General features: G+C 40.3%; 1 protein-coding gene across 1 annotated transcript in view; it reads right to left on the bottom strand.

Moving 5' to 3' along the window:
• Window positions 1-17,529, bottom strand: part of GATA4 (GATA binding protein 4) — a 55,760-nt gene extending 38,231 nt beyond the window's left edge. Inside the window, exons 1-2 of the mRNA XM_063300972.1 lie at window positions 17,251-17,529; window positions 11,394-12,175 (exon numbers count right to left, since the gene is read on the bottom strand). Of these exons, the coding sequence (XP_063157042.1) occupies window positions 11,394-11,919 (526 nt within the window). The 5' untranslated portion in view covers window positions 11,920-12,175; window positions 17,251-17,529. The remainder of the gene's footprint in view (window positions 1-11,393; window positions 12,176-17,250) is intronic.
• Between the last annotated feature and the right edge of the window lie 2,154 nt (window positions 17,530-19,683).

The raw sequence follows: 19,683 nt of genomic DNA, 5'->3' as shown, positions 1-19,683 counted from the left end.
TCCTTGTTAATGTTATCTCTGTAGTTTTACTGCTTAGGAATGAATATGATTTGGATTTATAATTCCTGTTTTTAGCCTAAGTTTTAAACTATGATTTTGAAATGCCTGGCAACCTCTGTGTGTGTGTGTGTGTTTTGAATAGCAACAGAAAATGAATGAAAGAAAAGAGGGGTAGCTAAGAAGCTCTTGAGCATTTCTGAGAGCCAGTTGATGTTAAGAGTGCGCTGGAGTAGGAACTGGGAGACCTAGAGATTCTCTCTGGGTAATTTATCAGGCTAGTCCACCTTTTTTCTGCCCAAACCATCTCACAGACTTGTCATCGCTGGAATAAAACTGAATTAAGGGAATTCTGCATAGGCACCTTGAAATCCCTAGGAAAAATAGGTCAGAAAACTAATATGACTAAACTCAGCTGGTGCTGTAGAGTGCCTGAACCAGATAGAGCAATTCCTTGTTTCTTATGAGACACTGCTCTTGTCTAATAGACTCAAATTAAAGATCTTCCTTGAAAGGCCCAGTCCTAACTCCTGAAATCAATCTATACAAAAGCTTGCTAGCTTTTTCCAAAATTTTGTCTCCTACCAAAGGATCAGGTTATTTGAATCACTTCCATACCATCCTATATACATATCAATGTAATCCATTTAAGATGTTGGATTAACATTATCATTTGTTTCTTAAAGTCCTTCATTTCATAGCCTTACAATGATCCTAGGCATCTAATTGCTACTGGACTAATCTATTTTATGGTGTGGTTGTGAGGGATAAATAAGCCAGGGGATATTACATACTCGTTACAGTATATAAATGAAATAAATTATGGCTTAGAAAATGAGAAGTGAACCTTTTGAAAAATAAAAATAAATTCAGCAAACTAGAAAGTGCTTATAAGTAAATAAATTAATTAGTCAACAAGAAAACTCACTCATCAAAATGTCTTGACTAAGGAGAGACTTTTGGCGTACATGGCCTAGAGCCCTCAGTTCCAATTTCTGGGTGCCACAGCAGAGAAAGCTCTCATTTAGGGGGCATACCAAAAGAAAGCTGGAATGTTTGGTGTTAGGTTTTTCAACCTTATATATACTGTTGCTCTTTTGGTACGATGGAAAAGAATTACCAATCTAAGCCAATCCCCTCCTCCCAATCTGAGATTTTTAAAAATGTTGGATTACAACTCCCAAATAATCATACTGCTGGAGGATGAAAGGAGTATAGTCCAATCCATCCAAAGAGCACTAGATTGGGGCATACTAATCTAAAAGGAAAAATGCAAAAAAGAAGAAGAAAAAGAGACAGGGAAGGCACAGAATAAGTAAATTATATCATTACATTACAGAAAAGAGTTGTGATTATGGTGGAGGGGGGATTTTTCCACTGGCATAACTGACCTTGTATGTATAGAAAGGGCTTCCATGCAGAGAGGATCTCTCCCAACCTTTGCTATAAATTTACAATCAGCCTTTAAGGCTGTTATATTTAGCCACTAAATTTATCTGTTAAACTGGCAAACTAATTTATATTTTCATCATGATGGCTTAAGACAATTTTGGGGAAAATAAACAACATGTTAAATGAAAGCATTTCTCTCCATATATTTCCTGCACTGGCCTTTCCGAAACCTTTGGGGAAGTGCCTTGCCCCCTTCATTCAGAACAGCTGCTACATTCTCCCATTTTTCCTTTCTTCCTCTGTTTGACACATTTCAGTTCTATGATTCAGTCAAAGAAGCCCTTAGGGGTTGAAAAATGTACCAATGCTTATAACAGTTCCAGGAGAATGATACTACAAACTAAAAGGCAGCATTCTGATCCACACACGTTGGCTTTTTTGTTTTATTTTGTTTTGTGTTTCTGATCCACCTGGAGTCACAAAACAGCTGAGTTGTTTAAAAAAATCTGTTCAGTAAAGTATCTTTTAAATCAGATGGGTATATCTTATCTTCACTCTAGCTATTATGTTTTGGAAAGCATGTCCTTCACCTGGAAAAAAGGTTATCCTGTTTTAAGGTAATTCTTAATTTGGAAATCATAATTAACATTTGAAAGAGCACACTGTTCCAGTGATATGTGAGCTGGTAGCGGTTTTGACATTAGACAATCCAAACTTTTCACATAATTAAAATACCAACACTCTGGTATTGTTCTCACATCAACGCTCTTTGCCTTATTCACTCCCACTGTCACTGCTACTGCAATTAAAAATATTAAAATATCATTTCTGCTTCCTTTACACTTCATGAATCTAATGTAATGGTAAACTATACCCTTTACTTCAGCCAAGAAATTTATTTTTTTAAGAAATTGGGGTAGAAGGACGATGAAACATGAAAGATTTCGTTTACAGTATTTCAGTTGCATTCCACTACTTGCTTGCTATGAAATTAATTCCCAAATAAAGATGCACAGGATTATAGAGCTATTTAGCTAATTATGCCATTATTTGCAGTCTCCAGTGCAGTCAAAAGATACACAATACATGATACCAACATAAAAAAATAATCAATACATCAGCTTTTAACAACAGTATCAAAGTAAAATTAGCAGCAATAAAGGGAGCAAGACACATACACCCAAAATCCAACCTACGGCAACACTTCGAAGAACTTAAAAAGAAACACTATTGATGTGTGTGTCTGTGTGTGTGAATTACTATCCTTTTAAAAAGAACAATGATTTTGAAAAATCACTGCTAAATTCAGACTGTATAGAATATGAGATAGCTTCAATGGGATCAGCCTTGTATAAATCTATGTATTTAACATTACAAGGACATTTTTGTATCCTCCTTGATTTGCTTTGTATTGTTTGCTTCTAGTGCAATTTTGCTTTCACCTGTTAGGTTTAAAAAAAATTGGGCAACTGCAAAAAAAATGGGCATTTGCAAGAGAGAGCGAGAGAGAGCGAGAGAGAGAGAGAGCGCTTTGTTTTCATTATCTGCAGGACTGAACACTCTTTTTAAAAAAAACTTCCAACCATAAGGGGTACGGAAAACCACTTTCTGCAAACAAGCAAAAGTGGAGCTGAGCCTGTAGTATTAAGGATCTATGGAGCAGATACAGAACGGAAATACAAAGAGTAGGAATCTTTGAGGTATACTGTATATGGGGCAGTTTACTTATTTATTTGCTTGCTTGCTTGTTTTATGGGTTACTCATCCTAAACAACTCTGGGCAGCTTCCAACGAACAAGCAACATATTAAAAGAAATACAGCTGACTAGAAAAGCAATTAAAAAAAAAAACTAAACCAAAAACCAAGACCAAAACCAAAAAGAATCAGATCGAGCATGTATCCTAAATTCTGCCCTCCTAGATCATGTGCATTTATTCCCTAGCCTGATGTCCTCCAGGTATATTGGACTTCAATCCCGTCATCTCCAGCCACCACCCAACACTTCTAAAGAGCACCAGGCTTGGGAAGGCTGCTGCATATGATTCAGAAGCTGGAGGGTTGCCATGCTGACTTGAATAATTTAACTTTAATCATGAGTATGCAATTTCATCATTCTCCTATTGTGTGTGTGTGTGTGTTTCTTCCTTAACAAGGAAGGAATACTTAGGTAAGAAGAGCTGAATAACTATCTTCCTCGTCTTACTTCCCACATTCTGCAGCTTTGCACCCCTTTCTGCTCATTTAATCCCTGTAGAGAAATCTGGAAGATTACCCCATCATTTGCACAAGGCATTCAGCTCCCCTCCCCTTGATGAAGACAGTGAGAGCTATAGTCTAAGTAAAGAAGACCAGATGGTAAGCAGCTGCTTTATATTAATACACATTTATATTAATATTTTTTCTGCCCAAATTTTGCTCAGTTAAGATCCTGTTGTGGGAACTTCTCTCAGGACACCCCATCTCAAAATCCTTTCCTGATGCCCATACAAACTCTGGGAAACCCTCCCTTATCCCAAACTAAGTGCAATCTCTGGGCAAATCTATCCTGATCTCATGAACATTTGTTTCTTTCATGGTCTGATTCCTCCTGTTGGATTATCTTGGTTCCCCAGGTGTTTTTAGTCTTATTTTTATCAGCTAGTTTTAGAAGTTTCTGCATGATTCCTTTTTTTAAAATGTTGTCAAGTTGTCTGGAGGTTTTATTTCAAGAGGAGATTATTCATAGGTAAGTCTCATTGGGTGGTGTCTTTTAACATAACATTAGAATTCTAGAAAAAGAAAAAGAAGAAAACCATCTGAGAAATGCTATTAAGAAACAGCTTATTTTACCTTCCCCTAAAAACACACTATCAATTTATTTAATTAGCTTTACCACAGACTTCATCAAGTTAAGCAGCAATTTCAGAAAGAATAAAAAATGAAAATACATATAAAATATCTGTACGATAAATGAAGTGTTGAAGCACATAAAACCAGTCATGTCACTAGAAGGAAAAGTAACAAAACTTAGACTTAGTTACTTCAGTCATGTCATGAAATCAACATCGTTGGAGGAAGACGTTATGCTTGGAATGGTCAGTGGCAAAAGACAACAAGGACGCCAAAGAACGTGCTGGTTAGATGTGATCAAAGCAGACATGGGCCAAAATATAAAGCAACTGAAAGAAGCCGTACAAGATCAGAAATCACGGAGAGAACTGGCTTATGGAATGGCCAAGGGTCGGAAAGGACTGAATGGATAATTCGATTCGATTCAACAATAAAGAAATAAAAATTTAAAAATGTAAAATCCAAATTCATGGCACTTTGGTTAAAATTAAAAATTAATAATTTTTTAAACACGTGTTTTGGTAAGCTACAGTCCTATATGTTAAATATTAGTCCCCTAGAAACAATTGTTCTTTCTGGAAATAAATTCATACGTTCATCTGAAATATACTTTATACATGATCTGAATTGGGTCTTTGTTACTCTACTTTGGAATGCCAGGAAAAGAGGAATAAAATGAGGTAGTACCTCTAGCACAGTGTTTCTCAACCTGGGCAACTTTAAGATGTCTGACTTCAACTCTCAGAATTCCCCAGCCAATATGATGGCTGGGGAATTCTGGGAGTTGAAGTCCAGACATCTTAAAGTTGCCAAGGTTAAAAAACACTTCTCTGGCAGGTACAGAATGCATCCCCCAGTCACTGAGTGACTCACTAGCCCCAAACATCTGGGATTAATAATTAGAACTCCAAAACAAAGGGTAATACCTTGAAGCAAATTCAAATCCTTATTGAACACTTTTCATTGTAAGAAATTCTTCACCTCCTATTTGCTTTTTCTCTTGATCATGTACAGAGGGACCTGATTTCAGAGAAAAACATTCATATGAGCTGAGCAGTATATGAGAACAGTCATGTCCAAGATCTTGGAGCCATTGCTCCAGCATCAAGGGATCACAGGAGATTCTTCCAAGTCCTCCATGAGCAGGCAGCATGATTTCAGATCCTAGTGTTAATAGCCTAACATTAATTCTGGTTCATTCTGTATGGTAGCACTAGGTCACAGGATGTAAGCTTGACAGTTGTTAAATGTTTTTGCAGAGGCTTCAGACAAGTATCATTCTGACCTAAAAGAGATCAGTTAGCTTCAACTTCACTGTGATTTAACTTACTGCACTTTGAATTATGCACACAAGGAAGTTCTAAGGACCCTGATACTCATCCTCCTTGAAATTATAAAAATCAGAATGTCCTTCACTAAACTGTCAACAAGATTTTGATGTACCACCTTTTCATTCTAAATTATAAACCAGGCTGGACATTTATAGCCATGGGTGGAACAACATGAATAGGACATCCAAAGCTTTAATTATAACCACAAGATAATAATAAATTATTTTCTTTTTAATTTTTAAAAATATGATATAAAATAATGTATCTATGCCCAGTGATTGCGACAGTATGCAGCTGTTTAAACCCAACATTGCTAGCCAGCACTATACTTTTGTATAAATAAATACAGCAGGAACACTGCAAAAATCAACACTGAAAGAAAAAAAATCCTATATATTTTAATGAAGTAAATTTTATGGAGCTTATATGAAGAGCAATGTTCTGTTCCAATTTAAATTGGCTGGAGTCAGATCTAACACACTAGTGTGAATGGCAAAAGTTCATATTTTATATGATGAAGGTGCGTTGATTCCAGTACATAACTGCAGTAGGAGTCCAGGCAGAAAAATCAAAATTTAACTTCCTTTGAATTATAGCAATAGCTTTTTTATTAAATTGTAAGTTATGTCATATAAAGGATGCTTACAATAAGGTTTTGCTAATATGTAAATATATTTAATCAATTAATTGGCAAAAAAACCCAAGCTATTAATTATTAAATAAAGAAATAAATCTCTTAAAATGTAAAGAATCCATAAAACTGCGAAACAGTGCCAATCCTATCTAAATAAAATACCATTTAAATCTTAAGCAATGCATGACCTTGAGTTTTTTTTTTTATCAATGGCTTCCCATATAAAACAAATCGAAATCCTCATCTTATTTCCTTCCCCTCCCCTTAAATCCTTACTGAAGAAAAGCCTATGATCTTATTTGCAAGTAACACCTCCGCCTGGCTGCCCAGGGGTTCCTGGTGTTTCATTTAAATATGTATAAGTGGGGAAGAAAGGAAGGCGTTTCCCAGAAAGGCCCCTATTCTTCTCAGCTTGCAAAAGCAAACACACGTGTGTAACTTTTGCAAAGCTCAGCCTCATTTGCAGGCCAACACAGTGCCCCAGTCCCAACAAAAGACAATTTGCTGGTGTAGATGTAAATACAGGTCCCTGTGTTGGGTGTGAATGGAAAGTTTGACTTAATACATCAGGCAGCAAAGTACAAAGTCACAGGTATCACCTGCTGTTTGGAGGCAGACCTAGGAACAAGCAGTAGTAAGGTGAGAAGGAATAAAGTCTCCTTCAATTTGAGTTCAACTCCTGGTGACTTTCTGGACACAGCCATGTAGTTTTCTTGGTAGCAATACAGAAGTGATTTGTCTTCTTCTGAGATCTTTTTTTTCACTTTCCAACTTAGCCTACAATTGTAGTATTCCTTGAAAATCCCCCATTCAAAAACTAATTTGGTTTTGCCTGTTGCATTTGATTCTGAATCCAAATGTCATCAGAACTGGATTTATCTGAGCTAAATACAACCCTTGATTTCTACTTATCTGAATCTACAACACTATCAGCAGCTCTGGGCACAGAATCACTGAACACAAAGAACAGCATGCTGGATCAAATCAAAGGCTTATCCAAACCAGCATCCTGTTTCCAGGTTGGCCAACCAGATGATTTTAGGAAGCCCACAAGTAGTAAATGAACTCATTATATTCTCCCCAATATTGATGTTCCCGACTACCTAGTATTGTGCTGCCTCTGATACCTAAAGGACCACCATCTATAACTCCAGCCTAACTAAAAGCTGAAATTGTAGTTTAGTCTCACTCAGAGAATTAAGTTCTCCAATCCAGTATCTGAAATTTGAATGGAGGGAGAAGAGTCAGAGAAAACTTGGCCCTGACCACCCCCTCCCTCCCAATTTAGAGCATGTGTACTTTCAAAGAGTTTACCTTTGGGGCCAAGTGTGATGTCCATTTGGTACCTATCAACATTATCTTTTCTTGCCCAGGCAGGCATGCCAGCATGTAGCAACTTGCAGTGCGCTTTAATTGCTAACAATGTATGCTTCTTTATACTGAGTTTTAGTAAGTTGCCAGTTTGTTTCTTCTTTTACTTTGAAATTATGGTTTTATACTGACCTGTTTTTCTGTACATCCTAATCCCCCCTCCCACTGAAAAATGAACTAAAAACATTTAGGAAAACTAATTTAATTAAATGAATGAAATCTTTAAAAATAAGTCACAAAGAGTCGGAAGCGACTAAACGAATAAACAATGAAAAAAAACAGAAGATAACAGCCTTGTGTGGCACGGGGGGGGGGGGGGGGGGAGGTGGCAGTATTGCAACCGTAATGGCAAACCACCCTGCTATAGTCTGCCCAGAAAACATCGCGAAAGCAGCATCCCCCCAAAGGGTCAGACATGACTCGGTGCTTGCACAGGGAACCTTTCACCATCAACAGAAGATTAGTGTAGTTTGTTTATTCATGTAAAAACAGAGTTATATAAAGATCAAAAGGGGCACAGAAAAAATGAGAGTTGAATCTGACAATGAGAGCTCAATCTCTTCACTCCTCTCCACCAGTTAATAATAATTTTCTCCCAACTTTAGGTCCTCAATTTGGCTCCAATTCTAGAAGGGGAGTGGGATGAAAAAGAAGTCCCTGAGGCAAAGAGATTTGGAGGTGCATAAAACTAGCAATCAAGAGGATGGTTCACCTGAGCTTCTATCAAATGCCACTGTGGTCTAGTGGTCAGAATAAAAGCCAAGCTCAGGAAACTAAGATTCAACTTTCCACCTTGTGATGAGAAACTGTGATTAACCCTGAACCACCCTTAGTCATTTCGGTTTCAATCTAACCCACCTCTTAGGGCTATTATAACAAGTAAAAAAATCAATAAAGACAATTTAAGTGTCTTGTCTTCTAAGCTTCTTAGAAGAAAAGTAGAAGAAATACAAACTAACAGGGGAGTTGAATGCATCATCACAAGGAAGTATTTCTAGAAGCCTTTCCCATTCTGGTACCCTCAGGTTGGAAGAGGATTATGGGACTCAATGTCCAATACATCTGAAAGGCTGGGAAAGGAAGGTAGCCTAAACAAACAAATGATGTTAAAATCCTAACTTCCTTTTTTGCCCTTCCCACTTCCCTCTCTCCCTTCTCTATGAATGGGAGTAGAAACATTAATAAACACTTGAGAGAAAAAGAGAGATGAAAAGACATGGTGATTGATTCATTTTTTTGCCTTAGTGATAATAAATTGCTAGTCTATAAAGTGAAAGTCCAGGAGGATTTCATTGTTTTGTAAGTGCACTACACTACCAAAGCAAATGTGTAAACATGCCACTCATATTAATTAAATAATACAAAGATAAAATATGTTACAAATTTACTACATAGTGTTCTAGTTCAAGGTTTTTCAAACTTGTTTAGGCCATGGAAACTGTTAAATTTTTTAAAAATTCCCTGAAACTCTGATCAACAGACAAACCTCTAGTAATAGGAAATGGGCAATAAAATGAAACTGAAAAACGCTCACTGTAATTGATGTACACACACACACACATACACACACACACACACACCAACTTATCTGAATCTTACAGATTTACCCCAAACCTCCCATTTGACCTTTCTCAGGGGAAGGGGAGGGAGGCAAGGCTGGGGCAGGATGGCTTTGCAGAAGGCAGGGCAGGCATTCGCCAAAAGATGGCCATAGCTGCACAGCTGAGGCATTTTTCTAGGGAAAAACTGTGGCCATCATTTTCGTCTTGCCACTGCCTGCCTTTCAGGCACACACAGAGTGATGGGTCACCCCGAGCCACAAATTTATTTATTTATTTATTTATTTATTATTCAAATTTAGCCACCGCCCATCTCCCCCAAAAGAGGGACTCTGGGTGGTTCACAATAAAATCAGGCTCCAAATATAAACAACAAAATCTCATAAGAACAATTATTATAAAATACAGTAAATAAATATAGAATCCAAGAAAGGTATGCTCTGGGGGTGAGGCTTCTGAATGTCAGATGACAAGCCCCACCTTTTCCACTTTACCTTAGAAAAACTGCTATGGCCATCTCTGGCTGCGTCTGAGTGAACTATTTTTTTTTCCTCCCTTACTCTCTCATGGAACTCTAGGATTCTGCAGAACACAGTTTGAAAAACCCTATCCTAATCCGTGTACACTTCATGGTCCCTGTGGACCATGCGTCGATTTGAACTACAGATTTACATTTACTCCCTCTGTTCTAGAGTTGTGCTTAATCAGCAAGCAAATCTTTATTAGTCTGAACTGAAACCAAAGTAAAGTAACTTCTCTCATAACTAAAGCAATACTGAAATTAGATTACACCAACATTTCACAGATATCACCTACATGTACAAATATGTATATAGGTTGAACTTGTGAACCAATTCAAATTGTGTCTAGATCTACAGGATAACCAAGCCCCTGCATTACATGGAGCATGTCATACCAAATAATGGATCACTCAGAACCCCCAATTTATTTTTCCAGAGAAGTATACCTGTGACCAGCTTGTTTTAAGAAGGTTTTTATACACATCCTATTCATTTTTTAAAGCATCAGTTTAATGGATTTCTGCAGAAAAACATACTACTGGGTATCAACATTCATTCCAGATGGTCAAAAACCAACTAAAGAAACACACAGACCCTGGCTGACTGGACAGTTAGAATGGTAGCACTTCCAACAGTCCATAGGTTACCAATTCATCACTGAAAGTGTTAGTATAATAATTTCTTATTTAATTAAAAAAAAATTACTGGTCAAATGTACATGAAATGCTTTAACTTATTTACAGCTGAACAGGCAGTGGCTGATCTAGGATTAATTTTGCTCATAAGAGGTAGTATCCATCTTTGTATCTCCCAAAGGATCTGCCTTTCTCAAAACAACCTGCAGCATTTGTAGTGCTACCAGTAGACAGGTTAGTACTTTGAGCCTTAATTGTTTAATCTACATGAACTAATGCTTTAAGTTAAGGTTTTTATGCAATACACCTTTAATAGTAGATTAAAAATTGCTTAATGTTGCAAAGACCTCAAAGGTAAGCCAACACCCTCCTTCCTGTATCAGATGATACAAATTAATAAACTTAGCCATGAATCTTTTGTTGTCTGTACCCTAAGCTAAGCAAATAGCAGGCCTTTTTCAGTTCAGAATTACAGGATGCACCCAGGATCATGGGGACAGCAGGACCTACCCAGAAACAAGTCCCAATGTAATCATAAGGACTTCCTCCCAGATCAATGTGACAGGACTGCAATTGAAATGGGATGAAGCTAATAGGAAGCAGTTCACATACCAGCTCAGTAAAATATAAATAGGGTAAAAACAAGAACTATGTGGAATTGGAAGTTACAGAATTTCCCTGACATTGATCTCAGCTGCACTTTTTAAGATGCAGCTCCCTCACAATACTGTTGATTCTTGACTTATTTTTCTTTAAGACACATTTAATATTTCTATTATTGGGACCAATATTCCAGGCTCCTAAAACTGATGGATAAGAAAATATAGATACTATCTCCTTGAGCTCTTTTGTTTATACTGATTGTTAAATTAATTCCCACTCAAGGGAGTAAGTAAGGGAATTGTCACATGCCATTTCTAAAGGATCCTCAAAAGAGTACCTTACTGATAAAATGTGAAAAATACATTTTACTGATAATCTGTATATGCAATGGCCAAATTCATTGATGAGCTGCCTAGTATTTTTTATCATTTAAAATTTAATCTCTTTCATGTAACCTATCCTGGACTGAAAGGAATGTTACCTTTCTTGGTATGATAAAATTCAGAAGATTCATTCTTACCTAGGTTGGTGTGTCTTGAAGCTCCTGGAGTTCCCCGATTCTGAAGATTGTGGAGCATGGGGCTATCAAAGGGAGATGAAGTCCAGGTGGTGCCCAATTCTGGGGTCATATAACTTGCTGGATATGGACTGGAATAGGACCCACTGAAACTCCGAGCATACTGGTCCCTGCTGTTGGCCGAGATACTAAGAGAGCTGCTATAAGCAGATGCTTCTCTGGAAGTAGTTGCCGGGATGGGGGTGCTGGTAGCAAAGGAGAATCTTGGGGATACCGATGGATGAGAAGATCCAGGATTGTAAGCAACACTCTCAGCTCCAGGCTGAGTCCAAATGGAGTGGCTGGAGACTGGGCTGCCTTGCTGGGACGAACCACTCCCTTGGAGGTAAGGCAGGCTGGGGATCATGGTAGTGACCCTTGTGGTGGGTATGTAGACAGGAGAAGCGGCAGCTGTGGTGTGCATAAAACTACTAGTCCCTTCATATGCTGGTGGGCCATGGTTGGCTGCCATTGCTAAACTCTGGTACATTTCTGCAGACTGGACCTTGAATTGCAACCCGACCACACAAGCAAGTTATCTCCAGAGATCCAACTTTGGGGACAAGTAAAGGCACCTTCCTCCAGGAAGGGGCAAGATGGACCATGCAAGTTCCAACTCAGATCCAGTGACGGTGGTTTCCAGGATGATCCAGGAAATTCCTAACAGAACTGACTGTGTTCCACTTTAGATCTTTCCTGACTTATTTGAGCCATCCGGGCTGGTGGAGTCTTCAGACAGCTCACTCCTATAACAGAAGCAAGAATAAAATGAGATTATATACAGGATGGAAAAGAGAAAAAGAAAAACAAGGCAGAAAGTAGAAAGACCTCCCGTTAAAGGCATTTGCAGTAAGGTTAGGGAAGACACCAGGAAGTTAGAGAAGGTGAGAGATGGATACTCCCTAACCAAATGCCCCTTTTGAAGCCAATCCTTTGCCCTCAGGTAACTTGCCCCTTTTGTCTTGTTAGTTAAACCCAAGGCTATTATTTGACCTAAAATCACATCACCCTAGGAGGCTCAAAATCTGGATTAGGGTGCAGGAAATGTGAAGCTGCACTTAAAAGGATCTGAGATCCTAGTGACTACATGGACACAATCATGCAGCTAATCAGCTCCAATCCTTCTTAGCTTCTAAGTTAAGGTCAGTTTTGCTACCTGCTAAGCAAAAAGGGATAAAAAAACCAAAAGGCCATTTTAGAGGCAGGAGTGTTGGGCATGGGGATGAGTAATGGTGCAGTCAGATTGTATAGTACTGTCAAGTTTTTCCCAATTTGGTGCTGTCCAGATATGCTGGATTACAACTCCCAGAAATCCCAGGTGATATGACACTTGGGACTGCTAAGAAATTAAAAATAAACTTCAGAGAAGCCCAATCCTTTCTGGAGGTCAGGAACCCTAATCTTAGTCATGTAGGATCTGTAGTGATCAGGGACAAAGGAAAGAAATTGTACAAATGATCCTCTCCAAAAATGCTTTAGTTCAAAAATTTTAAAAATCTCAGAGATTCAAAATACAGGAATTGACACCATGAATATAGATTCTAGTGGGCTAAGATGGACCATTCCAGATCTAGATTCCTGCAAAACCATATCCATTGTTCAACACAGCCTTTCCCAACCTGAAACTCACTAGATGTATTGGACTTCAACTAAAAAAAAAATTCAGCTGACATAACCATATCTGGAGAGCAGCAGGTTGGGGAAGGCTGTTCTAACTTCTGTTGATGTAGGAGCAAGTTGATCTTGCTCATTTCCAGTTGAAAACAAGACTTGCCCTTCCAGTTGTCCTGATAAACTATTTGAAATAACTGGAAAACTTTTATGCCCTATCATTAATTGAAGCTGGCCCAATTTAACAAAACACAAAACACTCACTTTGCTGAATATACATTTAGTTGCACACCCCAAAATTTTAGCATTCAACATTTTGGCAAGAGCACTCCAGACATACAATCTATCTGGCCATCATGGTTGACTACGCTGTTGCCTAGCACTTAGTGGTTTGTGACTATTCTAAGTAAAGGATGAAGAACAGGAAGAATTGAGTGTTGTTTGCAAGATCTCTTAGGTATATAATGCATGGGCTAGCTTTGCCTGTAGAGATACATTGCATGCACATGCACACGCACACCCCACTGTCACCAAGGGAAATTTTCTAAATAGAACTAAAATGGCAACCCTTCACTTCCATCAGAGCTGCCTTTACAGGAATATTTGAAATTTCTCCCTATTCTTAGTGATTACACAACAGTTAGATCTCAAGCCTATTCTTGATTTAAATCCCATATTCCCCAAATTTATGCCCTCCAGAGGTGTTGAAGTGCAACTCTCATCATCCTGATCTAGCCTACCCACTCAGCCATAAAAGTCTATTTGAGATCCGGCTTCTTAGTCACTCTAGTATAAAACAATGGTGGTTTAAAGCAGCCATAGGGAAGCCCCAGTTTAACAATTTTTAAAATACTACCTTTAAAGTAACAGTTGTTGCTTATGGGCTGCATTCACACAATATACTAAACCCAGGTTAACAAAACAAAAATTATGTGCTCACATGCATACTATGCCAAAGCAAATATTTGCTTAACACGATAGTCTGCTATATATAACCATGCTAAAACAATGGCTGCATTCCCACAACATACTGCATTGCAAAATGCTTAATCCTGCTTTAGTGTAGTCTTGTGCAAATCCACACATATTATGCTTTTGGGATCGGGCCAGAGAGAGAGAAAGTGCAAGAGAAAAACTCAAATGTACCTAGAATGTGTCCACCTGGTGACCTATAAATCAAATGCGTACAGACAGACTTTGGCCGCTCTGTGCCAAAGAGCCTCAGAAGTTTCTCTTCTATTCATTACTTCCATTTTTCAAGACAGACCTGGAAAAAGGCTCTATGATCAAACCAAGAAACTGACTGAGCTATGCATACATTGTACGTCTGGACAAAATTCCTACTCACCCAACAACAGAAGCCAGGGTGAGATACAGGAGCTATCAACCTCCTGAATGCATCAATCTTTCCCTTCCAGAAAAATTGAAACTGTGAAATCCTACGCTTCTGGAGACCCCAGGTTGTGCCAGATTGCCATCCTTCTCCCCATCCGCTTCCAGACCGCAGCAGACCCAGCTCAGATTAAACAACCTGAACTGGCGAGACTGGAAGATGAAGCCATTTTACAGCGGAAAGCGTTAATGTGGCGGGCAGGCTGAGAAACCTCTTCCACGAACCGTCAAGAGCATTTGACGGTGGGAAGCGGAGCTCTCCATCACGGATTGGATCGCAGAGGAAACCAAGGATTGCATGGCTCTACAAAGGATTGTCCCAACGTTTTCCATCCAAAGAGGTATCCTGTGCACGTCTAGCCTGAGGGCGATCCCGCGGCATTCAACGAGACTTACTCTCCAAGGGCTGCCGCCTTCGGCTCTCACCAGTTTTTCCAAGGGAGGAAACTCCACTTTGAGGGAAGGACTTGTTCTCTTGAAAGGGATGCGGTGTGTTTTAAGGAGCAAGGTTGCCAACCTCGCACTGTTTCTCTCGGGTATCCACCAGAAGCTTGCCGCTTTTCGTGAAAGCGAAATGCGCGGAGTTCTACACCCCAATTGGGTGCGTGATCTCCGCTGCAGTTTTAAGTGTGAATTCGGATTGCCTCCTCCTCCCCCTTTTCCTTTTCCACCCCACTCTTCACTGCCTCAGGCAAAACCAAATTCATCAGGCCCTATCTTGTATACCAGGAGGTAGGTACGGAGGGAGGGAGATTGAAAATGTGAAATTAATGAAAGAAATTGTGAAAGTAAACTATCGAGGGGGAAAAAATGTCGGGCAAAATTTGTCAAAAAGCTCGTTTTTTCCTGGCAATTTCTGATTTATTTCCATGTGAAATGGAAGTAATTAAAAATCACCTAGCCCAAGTGCCTTAACCATACCCTGCATCTTGATATCAATATTCGTATTCCTATTACTACAATTTTTTTTCACAGTTCTATGGGAAAATATATGTCTTTTTAAATATTCCAGTGAAATTATCTCACAACAAGCAAGCAAACTTAAGTGGCCCAGGGGTGCCTATAAGGCAATTGTTCAAGACAAGTTGGAAAAACATTTGTAAAATACTAATCTATAAAACAAAACAGTTTTATTTAGGCGGTATTTGCACCTTTCAGAGGCATACATTTCTACAAAGTAGTCACTACTCCTGGAATATGGACACAATCCACCCAAGGATAAGCATGTTTTAAGTTACACACAATTTACTTACTAACCAGCTAATGCATATTAATCTTCCCATCAAAGTCAATGGACGTGAAAGTGATTTCTACCGGATAATGGAATTCAATTAACTCAAAATAAAGATGTAATTAATGCAAATATGAACTCTTAACTCTACTAATTTCATTATCTCTTTGTTATAAGTAAATAGTAGAGAGAATGAATTATTTTTTAAAATAAAATCAAAGTAGCATAAAAATAGCAGAATTACACCAAAAGGCATTATTTCCACCATTTTCTAAAACATAAATATTTATGACACAATATGCAACCATTTTATTGATGTATTTTCAAAGCAGATTTGAAGAAATGTAAGAGATAACTTAAGTATGTTATTATTTGAAACTATTGCAGGTAGAAATAATTGATTGTAATAAATAGTTGAAACAGCTCCTCAAATGCATTATTTCCCTCTGGTGGTTTTTACCTGCTCAGGTTAAAATAATATATTAATTCCCTATATCATTTTAAAATAATCACAACAGAATAAGAAAGGACATGATAAAATAAATAATATGGCACAGTACATTCACCCAGTCTGAAAGGGGCAATACAAAAAGACTATATTTGAAATCTCTCCTCCTGTTTTTAATGTTTCTAATCTTTTCTCAACTCCTTTTGAAAACAGGAATTCTTTTGTTTTTGAATGGGAAGAATATGCGGGTCTGTAGATTTTCCCTGAGCAACCCCTTTGATTCTCTTAAGCAAAAAAAAAAAGGGGGGGACTCTCAGTAGATGGATCCCCTTTTAACTGAGATAAATGGGGAAGAAAAGCAATTTTTCTCCCAAAATATCTTGCAGACTTTAAATAATCAATAGCAGGAAAGGAATAATTATTATAATTATAATTATAATAATACCCAAATAAAGTTAGGCACTGTTTCTTCTTACCAGTCGAGCGCGAAAAGAGGTCGTATTTAGATCAGTGAAACTTAAAATGACCTTACCTTTGACTGAATTGTGAATACTACTTCAGTGAATACTGAATTGTGAAAACAACACTATTAAATCAAAACAAAATTATTAATACACCTAAAGTCTGAAATACAGTATGGGACTCCCGCCAGGAAGACTGCCAAAACTATCGGGAAAATAATATTTCTTGCATTATTATTATTATTATTCAAGTTCAATAAAGGGATGTTGAACGCTATGCCCAATCCTTTTTCCTAAAACTGAATTCGTAATTATTTCTTACGCTGAAAAGTAAAGGGCTTTTGGGGGTGTCTGTACCCAGAAGGGAGAACCCGGCAGTCAAGGAAGGAGCAAGGGGGGGAGACCTGTGGCAAAGTCTACGAGGCTCGCTCGAACGGGTCTATTCCATGTACGTCTCACGGGAGTCTATCCGGCGGGTAGGGGAAGGGCTGCGCCCGGAATGAAGCGAATAAGAAAGCCCATCCGCGATCCGGGCAAGTCGCCTTGCGGGATTACTCCCGGGTAAGGGCTGCTCGGAGAGCAACTCCGAGGAGCCGGGAGGACGAAGAAGGAAAACAGCGACGGAAAGGACTGCAGAGGTGTGTTGGAGTTCCGGAACAGAAGGGAGCCGAGAATCACCTCAAGTTTCCCGCAGACCCAAACCGTCTCCGCTCGCCGCCTTCGGCTTCTTCGCGATTTGCTGCCCTGCCGGAGCCCGAACGAACCCTGCGGGGGCGCCTGTCAGAAGCAGAAGCAGAAGCCGCGCAGCGACGGGAAGGAGAGCCCGACGGCTGCGCGCTGAGGCTGAGCTCGGCTGCCCGCGCGTCTGCCCGCCGCCGCCTCTAGGCCACGGAGACGCCGGGAGCGAAGGCGCCCCCGCCCACCGAGGCCGGGCCTCCTGGGTGCCCTGGGCGCGGAGCGGAGTCCGCCTTGCCTCCTCCGCAGCCCTGCCGGGACGCCTGGGGAGCGGGCAGGATGAGGCGGTGCGCTCCCTGGCCCGCCTCGCGCCCGGTGACGCCGCTGCGCTGAGTCTGGGCAGCCACCGGTGGGGCGCTTTCCTCTCCCTTCCCCGGCTTTTCTCTCTCTCCCCCCACCCCCCTCTTCGTCCCTCTTTCCCTACTCTTCCTTTCTTGTCTCCACCCTGGTGACTGGCCTCTCCACACCACGTGGCGAGGGACGAGGTGAACTGGGGGGCGGGGGGGGGGGACGGGGGTATCTGTTGCACCATCAGCCGGCGCCAAGCTTCATTCCTGTGGGGATACACACGCACACGCACACACACGGTTGATAGATAGATGGACAGAAAGACAGACACCGTGTGTGTGTGTGAGAGAAGAGCAGGGAGAGAGAACGAACGTAGGTACGTGCCTTCGTGGGCGAATGGGTGCAGCTATCAGCTCGGAGCAGGCGAAACCCAAGAGGGAACTACCTTCAACTGGTGCCCCCAAACCTCTAAACAACGCGAGGAGGGCTTTAACTACTTCTGCCTGAGCCTCCTTTTCTGACTTGGCGCCCTCCAGATGTTTTGCACTCAACTGCCATCATCACTGGCACCCTATCCCACCCAGCGGACTTGCTGGCTGTGGGTCATGGGAGTTGTAGTCCATTCCATCTAGCAGGCTCTGTGTCAGAGAGGGATGCAGCAGAAAGGAAGGTTCCTCCCTTAAATTATCTTATGAGTACCCTTAATCGTTTCCAAGCCAGGGAGTTTCATACCTATCTTCTAGGAGTGAGTTCTGTAATTATGCAGATTTCTTCTGGAATCTTTTTCTGGTCCATTTCACTGAGGAGGATAAAAGAGAAAGAAACCTCCACCCTCCGCAGGCATGACCTCTGTTGGAAGACTGACAGCTGCGGACTCTACAAAACAGGATTGCCCTTAGGAACAATTCAAGTAGCTGTGTAAGTTTTTGTCAGGTGATTTACTGTTGTGGGAAGCTCATCCAGTGTGATCAAATTATCAGATGGGTAAAGTGCATGGAAGCAAACTCCATTTTGCAAGTTGTGTTTGGGAGTGTAGAACTGCTGGATTTAAGGAAAGGAAGGAAAACAGATTTTGGTGGAGCTTTCTGAGAAGCCCCAGAGGAGGAGACTGGTAACAAAACCAGTTCAACAAGGCAATGGTAAATTCACCCTTGCTGGAGTTCTTCACACTGGCTGGACAAGCAGCTCATGGGGATGCTGCAACAAGGAGCAGGGGTGAGATGGAATGACATAAGGTACATGGCTCCTTTTAAGGTAGTGATTTTTCTTCCATATGTCCCAGGCTTTCCTGAAGGCAACCTGTCCGCTCTTCTCTTCTCATTTCATTCCTTCTGCAACCCTATGAGGCACCTAACCCCAAGTGCAGGGCAGCTCCAGAACCACTTTTATACAGCCTCCTCAGTTCACAATTGGCAAAACCAGCTTCCTACTGTTTTGAGGCAGGAAACACTTAAAAACCATACTATATGGTGGAAAATAGGTTTAATGGGTTCAAACAACCACCAAAACAAAAATTCCCTTCTCCTCCGCCTCAATCCCAGGAAAACCAGAAAATCCTGACCCAGCCCTGTGCATGATATGATCCCACCCACTTTGCAGTATTGCTTTGTCACTGCAGTCACCACCTTCCCCAAAAATGTTCACTGCCACCAGAAGTGACCACCTTGCCTTAGCTGAAAGTCAACTAGTGAGCTTCATGGCTGGGTGGGAGAATGTGATATTACACCTTCTCAACTGCAGTCCAGCATTCTGAATCATGCTGTTTAGCCCTCTTTGGGTCTTGCTTTCCTTATGACAGGAGAGATAGAGTCCACCCCCCACACCCCAGTATCTCTGCCTTCTCTCCATTTGCATTCCTCATTTGTGAATGGGAAGGTGAACTTAAGAAGGAAGGAATCTCCTCTGTTCACGAAAACTCTCTGCTGGCTCAGAATCTCTCACTGATTGCATTTATACAATGTGCTAGACTGGGCTAAAATGGGTTGGACAATTTTGAGGTTCAGCATATTCTGAGAAATGAACTAGGCCAATTGTATTAAACCATAGTATGGTTCCCTGGTATGTATGCATCATACAGTATGTGGGCAT

Source organism: Candoia aspera, chromosome 1, assembly GCF_035149785.1.
Source record: "Candoia aspera isolate rCanAsp1 chromosome 1, rCanAsp1.hap2, whole genome shotgun sequence".
NCBI classification, from domain to species: Eukaryota; Metazoa; Chordata; class Lepidosauria; order Squamata; family Boidae; genus Candoia; species Candoia aspera.
This window is presented reverse-complemented; position numbering and strand designations above follow the sequence as displayed.